The following is a 12959-nucleotide window of genomic DNA, read 5'->3' as shown; positions in this document are numbered from 1 at the left end:
GAAAAGAACAACTAACTGAACTAACACCTCATAAATCTTATAGAAGCTCTTTTCCTTTTCCAAACTCCTGCAAAATGAAATGAACTGAAATAAAATAAAATAAATAAATAAAACACACAAAGTGGGCACTTCGAGAAAAAAGAAAAAACAAACAAAAAAGGAAAAAAATAAATAAATCGTTTGCACCCCTGATTATCATGCATTCTAATGATTAGTCCTGAACCCGTTTAAAATTAAAACCCTTTAAAAAAAAAATACAAATAAATAAATAAAAAAAAGAACTCAAACATCCCAGTCCCTAAAAAACCTGTTTTCTCCGGAACACACACCGGGCCGCGTGCATTTCTCCTCCTGGTGAGTTTTAGCATCTCTTACTGTATGTCCACTCTGTGGAAACATCTGCTGGATACACACATCACACACACACACACACACACACGTGCGGATGTGTCTTTACATTTTCCTAAAAACACAACCCAAGCAGCCTCTTAAAGCGGAGAAGTTTATGACAACAACAAACAAGTTGTCACCGAAATGACGTCAGATCAGCGGAGTCTCGTGCTCGTGCGCGTCTCTGCTCCTTTATAGCGACGTCACGGCTTAATGGGAATATGGATTTTTCTGTCTGGGCCGCTTGGAAAACGACTTAGTTTAGTCTGAGATGTGACATGGACGGTTTACTTTCGAAAGCAACAAATAAAGATTTATTTCCTAGAAAGAAGAAAAAAATCCCAATAAAAACACATTTTTCCTGTTTTATCTCACAAAACGACTTAAAATGGCTCCTTTTATCTCAGCCTCACAGGAATAAAACAAACTTCAAGCCCACGGAGGGGGCAGAGATTTTAGGCTCCGTAGGGAAACTTCGCAGAGGTCATGACCCTGAAAGTGACAGGTCCCGCCCCGAGGCCCGAGGCTGTCTCTGCGGCATGAAGCCTGATTTATCTGGAAGCTGCAGGATGCAGCTCAAACCTGCAGAACATGAAGGCAAAACAGAAAATACTTCCAGAATTTCACTTTTTAAAGTGGATTTTAAATGATTAAATCATAATTTCTTACTTGTAAGGAAATAATCTGAATAAAAGCTGCAAACATTCAGAAAAAAGCAGGAAAATTATGATGTTTTGGTCTGAAGCCGAAATATGTTTTGTTTTTCTTTTTTAAAATCTCCAAGATTGCATTAGAGATCCTCTGCCAGGAGGCAATTTAATTTAACACAGCTTTAAAATAATTATGGAATAACAATTAATCCAGCAGCCTAATTATTCTTCTGACTAAATCTTTATCACGTTCATTTAACTATTAATTTGTAGGCTTAATATGAAGTTTTAGCCCATTGTTTCTCCTTTTATTAATATTACCTCCCGATGTTTATCGGTGACAAATCTATTTATTTATTTACTGCGGCTGCAAATACAGTAAACAAGCCCTATAGTCACCAGATAATCTGCTCAGATTCACGCGCAGCAAACACAAACAAGCCGCTCGGAAACAAACGTGATAAACAACGGCGAACAAGCGTCTCCACAAAGGCAAAATTAAAAGAAATGATGGCTCATTAGTTGTAGTTGTTTAGCAGTAAAGTGCAGCTTTTTGCTGGGAGAGGGGCTGCGCGGTGCAAGTGTAGCGGGGCTGGCTCGGGTTATCTGTGAATGGGCTCTTTATTGGAGGCGCGGAGCGGGGATTTGCCTTTTATGCGCCTCGCTATGGAAACGCGCTCGACGGCACAAAAATGTTCATGTGAATAAAAGGAATCGGCACAAGGAGCTAGATGCTTTCTAGAGAAGCATCTGTTACACTTAGAAACTTAGACTATTGAGAGCAATACAACCCCCTCTCCAAGTCCCTCTCCTGTCTGCTTTATAACAGCGCAGACTTTATCTTAGTGAGGAAGAGGAATTATGTTGTTTTATCTTTTCTTTTTAATAGTTTTTTTCTTTTTTTTTTTTACTAAATCGCTACACAGAATATAAAACTTTCAGATTTTATCATTTAAATACAGAATTAATAAAACGTAGCAGGTTTTTTTTTCTTTAGGAAAAATCAATTCGTTGCGGTTTGTCATCTCAATATGACACCAACACCGCTGCCTTCATTGTGCTGCAACTTCACTACAAACAAAATCACTTTTCCCTTCCCTGAACGGCTCAAGCGACGCAATCCAGTTCGCCAAACCAGGCCACTGGAACAACACATCCATTCACATCAAATATTCAGCCACTTCCAGCCAACGATCAGAGAGGAAGCATAAAGAATTTACGCGCAGTTTCACGCTGGAAACCAGAATCACAGCGAAGACAACAAACATCCATTTCATGAATTATTGTTTTTTTTGTTTTTCATTTACAAGCTTATAAGCTGGAATGATTAAGCTTTAGAGCTGAAAAAGTCCTCATCCCCTTCTCCCTCTCTCTCCCCCCCTCCACACCACGGCTGTCTGTCAGTCCTGGAGTTGAGCGAGGCCCCTGTCCACCCTCCAGCGGCTCAGTCCACCCTTCCAGCCCGCCTCCCCGCTCACCTGCTCCGGCTTCCTCCCCGGCTCTGCATGTCCTCACAAGGCAGCCCGGCTCGGCTTGGCTCGGCGCTCTTTAATGACTTTCTGGTGGCTGCAGCCTTCTTTTATTTCTGCTAAATGTATGAAAATGTATGCAAATTTAAATCAAGCTTAACCTGGGAGCTGGAGCAATATGTTTAATGGAATTTCAAACCAATAAGAGGGACTGTGAAGCAGCCTTTTTAATGGCAAATATAATCATGTACCTAAGTTAGCTGAGTGAAAAGTAAACACATATTTTTTTTTCATCTCTAAGATTACTTAGAAGTGAGTGACTAGACTGAAGTCTTTAAGATGTTTATGTAGCTTCCACATCAGATTCATTCATACCAGAAGGAAATATGAGACACAGGCCTGTTTAAAAACTAGATTTTCTTTTTTTTTATTTTTATCATATTTTCGTAGTTTTCTGATAATAGAGAAGAAATTTCAGCAGAAATAAGCTTCATCTCACGCGTTCTGGTTGCCATGACAAATGAAAACCGCGCGTAACAAGAATCTGGAAACGAGTCTTTCCACAAACACCTGAGGAAATGTTCTCTTTAGTTAATAATTAGCAGTGAGAACTGTTCTTAGTTTGATTGCATCCCTCTAATTTAAGTGCTGGCACGTCTAAGAAAAGGCACTGGGCTTTAATCTCTTTCTTCGCACGCGCTCAAGGGTGACAGGAGCAGCAATAAACCCGCGCGTAAATCAGTTGGAAACTTTAATTAATAAACAGGAACTGCGCTCCACGCTCACATCATTCCACAGCCGGACCCAGTGGACCAGGACTACCACACACGCTTCCGGTTCTGCTGCTTGTTGCCCCGCCATCCTCTGCTCCAGGAGGCGGAGCTTCGGCAATCCGCGCCGTCATTGGTGGAGACGCGTCCACAGCCGGGCTGTGAGTGGCCGTGGAGGCTGTCAGTCAGTGCAGGTGGGCTGCTGTGGAGGGTTGGGAGATGAACGAGAGGGAGATGTCAGAGGCTGAGCTGCTGCCACCCCTTCAGTAGCATTAGTGGGGTTCAGCAGCCAGCATGGCCACAGCTGCCTCCAGCCCCTACACCCTGCTCAGCTCCAGCTCCATGATCCACGCGGACAGCCAGGCCATGCAGCCTGCCAGCCCCTACAGAGGGCACCAGAAACTCCTGCAGAGTGACTACCTGCAGAGCGTCCAGAGCAACGGGCACCCCCTCGGGCACCAGTGGGCGAGCAGCCTGTCAGAGGGCAGCCCCTGGTCGACCTCCATGGAGCAGCAGGACGTGAAACCAGGCCGGGAGGACCTGCAGCTCGGCATCATCCATCACCGCTCCCCGCACGTTGCGCATCACTCCCCTCATCACAACAACCATGGCAACCACCCAGCAGCCTGGGGGACTCCGGTGTCCCACAACTCCTCCATCAGCAGCGGCCAGCAGATCAACATCTACTCCCAGACCGGCTTCACTGTCAACGGCATGCTGGAGCACGGGGGGCTCACACCTCCACCCAACCCGCAGGGCCAAGGCATGCACCCGGGCCTCAGGGACACTCTCAGCCCCGAGCACAGCGAGCTCGCCGGGCACCACTGCCACGACCACTCCGACGAGGAGACGCCGACTTCGGACGAGCTGGAACACTTTGCCAAGCAGTTCAAGCAGAGGAGGATCAAGCTGGGCTTCACGCAGGCGGACGTGGGCTTGGCTCTGGGCACGCTCTACGGCAACGTCTTCTCCCAAACCACCATCTGCAGGTTCGAGGCGCTGCAGCTGAGCTTTAAGAACATGTGCAAACTAAAGCCGCTGCTGAACAAGTGGCTGGAGGAGGCGGACTCGTCCACGGGCAGCTCCAGCAGTATAGACAAGATAGCAGCTCAGGGGAGGAAGAGGAAGAAGAGGACGTCCATCGAGGTCAGCGTGAAGGGAGTTCTGGAGACACACTTCCTCAAGTGTCCCAAACCGTCCGCGCAGGAGATCTCCTCGCTGGCGGACACGTTGCAGCTGGAGAAGGAGGTCGTGCGCGTGTGGTTCTGCAACCGGAGGCAGAAGGAGAAGCGCATGACGCCGCCGGGGGAGCCGCCGCCGCACGAGGGACCGTATTCTCACAGCGGGAGCGCAGGGGACGCGTCGTCCTGCCATGATCTCTGACCGAAGCCCCTGGAGGGGGACTCTCTCCCACCCTCCCACACCCATGCACCACCACCCCCACGGGCACAGACGCTGGAGCGCGCGCTGGGACGCGCAGTGTCCCGGCACAGACTCCTGCCAGACGCCTCCAGCGCTGAACCACAGAGAGGTACCTGCTCGGCCTTCGTCGTTGTCCTGACCGTCCAGAGGGCATTACCTTGCAGCAGCATATCAAAACAGCCCGTTCAGACCCCGTCTGGAGCCCACCACCTCCTTTTTTCTTTCCTCCATCATGGATATGAATCCAAAATGTGCCTAAATGACCTGCCAGCGCCTTTGGTTCGTGTCACCATCTCTCATCAGCTCCAGAACCTGCTAACACGAGACTGATGACTCGGTTTGGTTTTGTTTTGACTTGTTTTGGTGCTTCTGTTGGACAAACAAAAGAGGCTAATATCACTTTCCTTTTAATTGATTGTTTGCAGCAGCAGAGGCCATTTTACAGCCCACCCCACGCGCTTCCACCAGGTTTATTCTCACCAATATTTACATTCATTATTTTGTAACATACTCGTAGCCAGCCTGTAATTATTATTATATTATAATTTTTTGCATATGCAAACATAGGCCGTTGTTCCAGTTTGTAGAGGTAAAGCAACATATTAGCACTTGGAGGATTTTTCTCTCCAGCTCCTCCCTCGTGGCGGCCTGTAGCTCCCAGCTGTTTATGAATCCTTTTTTATTTGATTTTTTTGTTTTTTAAAAATCATCTTCGACCACATAAACTGTGCGGACTCTGAACCAGAGCCCAGATTAGAATTAAAAAAAAAAAAAAAAAGAGGGTTTGACGACGCTACACACCTGCCTATAATTTTAATGTACGTTCAAATATTCAGAAACAAATTTTATAATCTCAAATACTCCTGTTATTTGGTTTATTTCTTAAGTATTTTTTCCAATATTGTACAGTTTTATATATTACCCTTTTGAAGTCATTAATTTAAAGAAAATGCTGTTAGTTATTCATGCACTTAATTAGCAATGTTTAAAAAAGAAATAAAAGCAAACAAAGAAAAGGAAAAAAACAGACATATTTTCAGTAAGATTGAACTGTTTCGGCGGTTTTATTCCAAATTTCGACAACAGCTCAAGTAATTATTTATTTTCAGTATAAAGCTTGTATTATGTTTTGAAATAAACAATGTATGTTGTAATAAACAATTTCTTCCTACAGTTGTTCAATTTTTTAAAGATATTCAAACTTTTGAGGATTAATACGCTTATTATTATTATTATTACTATTATTATTATTATTATTATTTATTTATTTATTATGATTATTGAAGCAATAAGAAAAAATATTCAAAATGTTTTGAACCTGAGTACAATTTGAAAATATGTGATCTACACTAAATTTATGACTAATTATTTAATTTAGTCATGAATTTAAAAATGCTACTTGCAGGTTAACAATTTATTTAACTAAAAACTTCAGAAATATTAAGAATTTTAAATACATTCTGATTTAAAATGACACTTAAGGATGTTTTTGTGTCAGATTTTGTGGACGTTTACAAAACAGGATGTCAGTGGCTTAAAAGGGAGTTTAGTTTTGTGTTTAGCCATAAAAAAAAAGTTATTGTTAAAAATCTAAATCAATATTTAATAAAAAAAAAAATATCTTAGCATATTTCTTTAAAAATGGAGTTTTTGGGTTTTTGTTTTTTTTTTTTTTTTTTTTTTTTTTGCATGTTTCTTCTCTTCTAATAATTGTGGTTGTTGCCCTGCAAGTTGGAGATCTGTGTTAAGCTCTTTTCACCAAATTGTCCACATAAAAGTGGGATCTATATTCCTCCAAACTTCGTCCCCAGGATCCGTAAAAACCTCCAGAGCCTCAACAGGACCTTGGCTCTGAGATCCCAGCTAAACTTAGCCGCTTTCTCCTGCAGCTCCACTGTAATGTTATTGTCCGGCCCTCTGCCCTCCTCAATCAGACATGCTTGATTTATCGCCTGGGCTGCTGGGCCTGACAGCAAAACACAATGACACACACACACACACACGCAGACCCAAACACACACACAATCAGAAGCAGATGAATCTCATTTCAAAGACTACAGCTGTGCATAATTGTCTGTGCAAGGGGCAAAATAGACTTTATACACACACACACACACACACACACATATACATATATATATATATATATATATATATATATATATATACATATATATATATATATATATATATATATATATATATATATATATATATGTATATATATTTAAATTTAAGGAGGAAAATAAAAGAAGGTGACAAAAATAATTTAGGGATAGGATGGAAAATTAGCATGCCGGACTGTTTGAATCATTCAAAAATAGACCCAGATCCAGAGAGGGAGGGTGACGGAGAGGAGAGGAGAGGAGAGGAGAGAAGAAGAGGGAAGGCGGAAGGGTGCTAGGCCTTGCCTTGAAATGGCGAGCCTGACTGGAATACTAATGTGTCTGAATTTATGCATCTCCTCAGTCTGCAGCCCGGAGAGGGGGGTGGGGGAGACATGCAGAGAGAGAGAGGGAGGGAGGGAGGGAGAAAAAGGGTGTGAGGCTGGAGGTGAAAGAGGGCGGTTATGTAGAAGAAGAGGAAAGTAAAACCATGGCTGATTGATTCCATCCATCTATTTTAGTTTGAAATAATTCCTGATTTCTCAGGGTGGAAAAGGGGAGAGAACAGAGCCGGAACCAGGAGACAAGCGAGAAGAGGCGAGGTCCAGAGCAGCACTGAACCTCCTCCATCTCCTCTGTGTGGAACTCCAGTCTGGATGTAAAAGAAAAATAGAAAACCTTCACCAGACCCATCCAAACGCGTCTTTAAAGAGTAACTCTTCCCCCGCAGAAATAACTCACCGGTGCAAAAATGATTGACTTTCAAAGAAAAAGAAGAACAAACATCTAAAGGACGGTGAGGGAAGTATAACAGGTGCGGGATGAAAGCCCACTTCAGAGGTGTTCAATCATAAACTTGAGCTAATTATTTTTCCAAAATGCTTCAGGTTGGATGACTCAGCTCTGCACTCTGGCAGATAATTGAGCTTGTGAATCAGATCCTGAGATGATCAGACGGCACGATGACAGCTAGATGGACTTGTGTAGAAGCAGTTTGCAAACTCAAACCTTTTCTCATAATCACACCTTAAACCTTCCGCTCACTTTGAATTTCCTCTGTCCTGTTTCAAAGACTTTGGATGGAGTTAAAGAAGACAAAGATGTAAAAAAAAAAAAAAAAAAGGAAAAAACACACCAAATTGTTCTAAATAAATGGGTTTCCCAAAGCTTTTAATAGTGTTACTTTTCCCCAGAAAAGAAAAAGAAATCCGTGAAGGTCAGTAAAGAGAATAAATGCATTACGGATAAAAGAGCTGTAACCTTAAAGTATGTTGGCACAACATTTCTGGGAAGACATTAGAGAGTCAATAGGACACTGATATACTGTCTGCAGTAAAACTGGCAAGTTTGCAGGTCAAAGAGAGGACATTCAACATCACATTTCTCTTTAATTAGACAGGAGCGAAGCACAGAGCCGAGTCTGTTTGTGGAACACAGACAGGAAGCAAAATGCAGCCATACATGAAAGGATGGGAAGGAGGAACACTGGAAGCTGCTTGTTTGACTGTTTAGACACAAATACCAGATTAAATAATATCATATACCAGGAATCTGGTTTCATACGTCGCTCTGCTGGGCTTTCAATGTCTGAAAACAACGACTGCCAGACTTCTGGATGCTTTAAAACTGCTTTCCAGCCAAATTATTAGGAAATCAAACGTTTTTATTTTTATATTTAAGTGTTTTTTTTAAATAAATTTTAGAATGTAAACTTTCCAGAAATTCTACAAAAAATAAAAGACAAAGAAAATAATAAAAGCTGCATTAAAAGACGATATAAAGCTTTGAAATATGGCTCATAGTTTTAATAATTATCTAAAACTAAAATTAAATAATGTATTTATTTATTATCATTAAATTAATCCAAATGTCAATTTGTTTAAATAGCAAAAACAAATGTCTGTAAATGAAATTAAATCCAGACTCTGTTTAGCTGCACTGAAGGCTTGGAGAAGAGACTTAAACTGGCCTAAAGACTGAGATCATCTGGACTTAACATTAGTTTTAAATCCATGAAATTTCACATTTTCCTAAATATAAATTTCTACTGCTTTTCTTGTGACATCAGAACTAAAAAATCTGATTTTTTTTCCATGTAACAAAGCAAATATAAAGTTGTGTGAGTGCTCTCAGACTGTCGAGCCAGCTTGTGTTAAAAAGAGGTAAAAAATCTGAGCGTTTCCAGACCTGCATGAAGCAAAACCTTCCAAGAGTTAAAGGTTAAGAGAGTTTTCTTTTCCCTCCTTCAGCCTGAGAAAATAAATGATACTTTGAATTTGACATGATGACAGATTTTTACTCAAAGTTTATGTTGAAATTGCATAAAATAACTGTTTTTCCTATTTTTTTTTTTTTTTTTTTGGGCATTTCACACTTGTTGCGAGAACTAATTTCCACTTTGTTTCATGCAGTGTCTCAACTCAGCCCTGCAGTAAATGTGAGCACATTTTGATAACTGATCACCTGAGGGCCAGAGGACCCTCTTCTGGTATTGATAACATATTAGAGGATAGTCTGACTCCAGCTGGAGAGACAGAGGCGAGGAGGAGGAGGAGGAGAGAAGACAGAAAAATCTGCAATAGGATTAATCGTGTAACCTAAAATCAATTTCACATCCTCAGTTCTGGCATCCCCTGACAAGCCTGAGCAGCTTTTAGGTTAGAGGAGGAAAGGAGGAGCAGGGGTGTGTGTGACACCCAGAACTTCCAGGAAACTGATCCTGAAATGAAAATAGAGTGAAAAGAAAAGTGAAAATGGAGTTTCTCTTTGCTGCTGGCTAAACTCAGTGTAGCCTCTGAGACCCTGCAGAAACCTGCTATCTCCTTAAATCCCCTGCGTTAAAGCGACAGAATTAATTGTAAAAGTGGTGTCAGTGCAACAGTTGCCTCTCTGATCTCGTCGCTTCCTTTCTGCTGTGGCGTCCACGGTGCTGCGTGGCACTTTGATTGCTCCATTAAGGAACAGAAAGTGACACCTCCAGTTTGTCATTCTGAAGCTGCAACTTTTCCACGTCATGCAGAAAGGTGGCCTCATGCACGCCTGCAGTGAATAGGTCACATTTCTGACCGGCATGTTCTGAGGAAATCTGCCTCCAGACTGCCAGCATGTGTGTTAACCCACAAACATCAGCGGGGAATAGGGGGAGGGTGTGTGTGTGTGTGTGTGTGTGTGTGTGTGTGTGTGTGACAGGGATATGGGCTTGTTTATGGCACAGAGTGAGTAAATCACTGTGTCTGATATCTTCATTTGAGACAGAGGGCTGATCACTGCTTGTCCTGCTTGTTCCACATTAACTTATTATCACACACGCTCACTCCATTAATTCTCTTGCTTTTATTAGCAGCAAGAGTGGATCCACACACACACACACACAGTGGACTGATGACAAGCACTGCCTCTACCTCATCTGACAGCTAATGGCTTCATTAGGAGCAGCGTGTTAATTGGCTGACTTTGGGGAGAAGCTTGTTAATGAGGATAAATAGATTCACACCTGAGTGGTGGGCTACCCGTCCACAGCAGCGGTGTGGGAGCTCTAAACGATCAGCAAATAAATAAATAAAAGCATGATCACAACAGTACGGTGCAGAAACCTGCATCCTTCCTCCCAGACCCAGAAAGCGCTGCTGTTTTCCTGGCCAGGCAGACCTATTAGCCGAGCGGTTGATTAGCACCAGGAGGCCAAAACAAAGAGCAGTATGTCAAAGCAATTAGCTCCACAGTTTACCTCCCAGCTCCTGGACTGGCTGCAGAATGCATCTAATCCAGGGGAGGAAGAGGAGCACGCAGAGCCGGCGAAGAAAGGACAACAGCTGGTCTCCAGGCCAAAGTGTGTGTGTGTCTGTGTGTGTGTTGATGGGAGAAGTCCTTGTGGCCCAATCCATCTGCTTTCCTGCCCACCTAGATATGCATCCTCTGCTGTCTGGCCATGACAGCTCACACACACACACACACACACACACACACACATTTCTTCTTTACACACCACTAGTTATGGGGGGGTCATATTCTCAGGGGATCAGGGGGACACTGGACAGACAAAATGGAAACAGGACTGGCGAGACTGATCATTTACATACATAAGGGGAAGGACTCAGACCCAAGACCTGCTGTGCGTTCTGCAACTTCTGTACTGAACAGTGACGCCACCTAGTGGCGGCTGCAGTCACCTGCAGGTGATGTTCAGGCTGGGAAACAGCAGCTTAGGGGAGGTTTACAGGGAATATTCAGCCAAAAATAAAACAATCAGAGCAGTGTGAGACAAAATTAAAGGTCAAAGACAAAAAAAAAAGAAGTTATATATAAATAACATTGTTGATACCAGACGCCCAGTGGGCTGGATGTGACAAATATTTACAGTTGTGCTCATATGTCTTCATCCCCTTTCATTACAGAAAAGGCTGAATTTACAACAGTCACTCAAATAACTGGAGACTTAAAAAAGGAACAATAACTAAAAATGTGCAAAAATAGAAATTTAGTAATACAAGACACTGTTTGTTCATTTAATTGAGTTGAAGAAAGAAAAAAAAAAAACAAATTGTTGGTCCTGGACAAATTAGAGCACTTATCTGTTGAACAGTGGGACAAAATACCTGTCAACAGGTGCAGAAGTCTGACTGAGAGGAACAGAAAACACCTGACTGGAGCGGAAACATTAAAGGATTGTTTAACTAAATATTACTTTATGACTGATGTAATATGTAATAAATGATCTTATTTGTTTGCTTTTTAAAATAAATATTTCTTTTGAACCAGAATTAGAAAATAATGTCATGATTTTCACAAGATTTTTTATTTATTATTACTTTAGTCAATTTCAGTTTATTTTACAGGCAGCTGTTTCTTTTCTTCTTTAATGAAAGGGTATGAATAAATATGAGCACAACTGTATTTTACTAAGTATTCTTCTTCTTAACTCTGCAGTCATTTAGCAGACGCTTCCAAAGTGACTTACATATGAGAGTGAGAACAACACAAGCAATAAATCCAAGAGTAGAGGACATCTAAGGCAATCAGAGGGCTGTCCAGTTGGACGCAGGTGTTGCCAGGTCGCGCTAAAGACAGAGACTTTTTATCATATTTGTGAAGTTCCATCACGTGTTTCAGTATTTACCATTGTGAATGATGTAAACCATTCCAACTGGAGGTTCAGTAAACACTTCTGTCTGACCAGTCGCACATGGAATTTATCTTTTAAAGCCAGTAGAAGATGATTCTGCAACAACACGCTCCTGTTGTGTCAGCTGGGGGCCAGTAAAACCAGTCGAGTAAAACAATTGGTCTGAATATCAAGTTGGTACAGAAGCCCTATTTGCACGGTTGCACTTTCCTTCATCTTTTATGCCAGATGCCCTTCCTGATGCAACCCTTTGCATTTATCCGGGCTTGGGACCAGCCCTCAGAAAACCCTTGTGTCCCCCTTTGGGGCTGAAACAAAGGGGAGCAGGACTCTAACCACCAACCTCCAGGTCACTGGACAACCGGCTGCACCACCTGAGCCACTGCCACCTCTGTTCAATAGAGTTAATCTGGATCAGAATGATCTGGATTTGGAAATCCCATTGTTTGCTATGCAGGCCCTTGTAATCCGTCGGTTTTTCAAAGCAACAGTGGATTGGATCACCTTGATCCAGATTCACAGATTTCCTCATTACTTAATCCAGATTACCAGGAATTAGAACAAAGTGTGTTAGCAGCTATATGAAGGACGACAGGCAGAAGGGCCGATGTGGAGACACTTTAAGTATTTTTCACTTTGAGACGAAACATGGAAAAACCATAAACATCCAGTTCTTTATATAACCTGATGGCCTCTCATCTGAGTCACAGCAAATATAAACAAACTCATTAACAACATTGTGGATATTTTAAAAATATCTTTAAATAAACATCAATGTCCCTTTCTGTTCATGATGCATCTGAGCCCCATGTTGAGGCACTAAACGCAGCTTTGGCGTTCTGAGGGACTGATTGGATGTAACAGATCCCAGAAAGTTCTGAACAACAGACTGAAGGCTTTAATCCAGATCAAAACTAGGATTGGATTACATAATCCAATCCGATTTCAGATTTCTTCTTTCCGTGTTGAACGACTAATTTTCAAGATTTGATCCAATCCAATAAGCAGAATCAGATCAGATTACGTCTGAA

At 42.2% G+C, this 12959-nt stretch overlaps 1 protein-coding gene across 1 annotated transcript; it reads left to right on the top strand.

Moving 5' to 3' along the window:
• Positions 1–3573: 3573 nt before the first annotated feature.
• On the top strand, positions 3574–4889 carry LOC306762944 (POU domain, class 3, transcription factor 4-like; the record flags this gene model as incomplete). Its single annotated transcript, XM_079249600.1, has 1 exon — positions 3574–4889. One exon carries the CDS (start codon positions 3574–3576, stop codon positions 4660–4662), a length of 1089 nt encoding a protein of 362 aa, XP_079105726.1. The 3' UTR covers positions 4663–4889.
• Between the last annotated feature and the right edge of the window lie 8070 nt (positions 4890–12959).

The sequence above is a fragment of the Telmatherina bonti genome (assembly GCF_933228915.1).
Source record: "Telmatherina bonti genome assembly, chromosome: 12".
NCBI classification, from domain to species: Eukaryota; Metazoa; Chordata; class Actinopteri; order Atheriniformes; family Telmatherinidae; genus Telmatherina; species Telmatherina bonti.
Note: the sequence above shows the minus strand (reverse complement) of the source record. Positions and strands in the feature narration are given on the sequence as shown.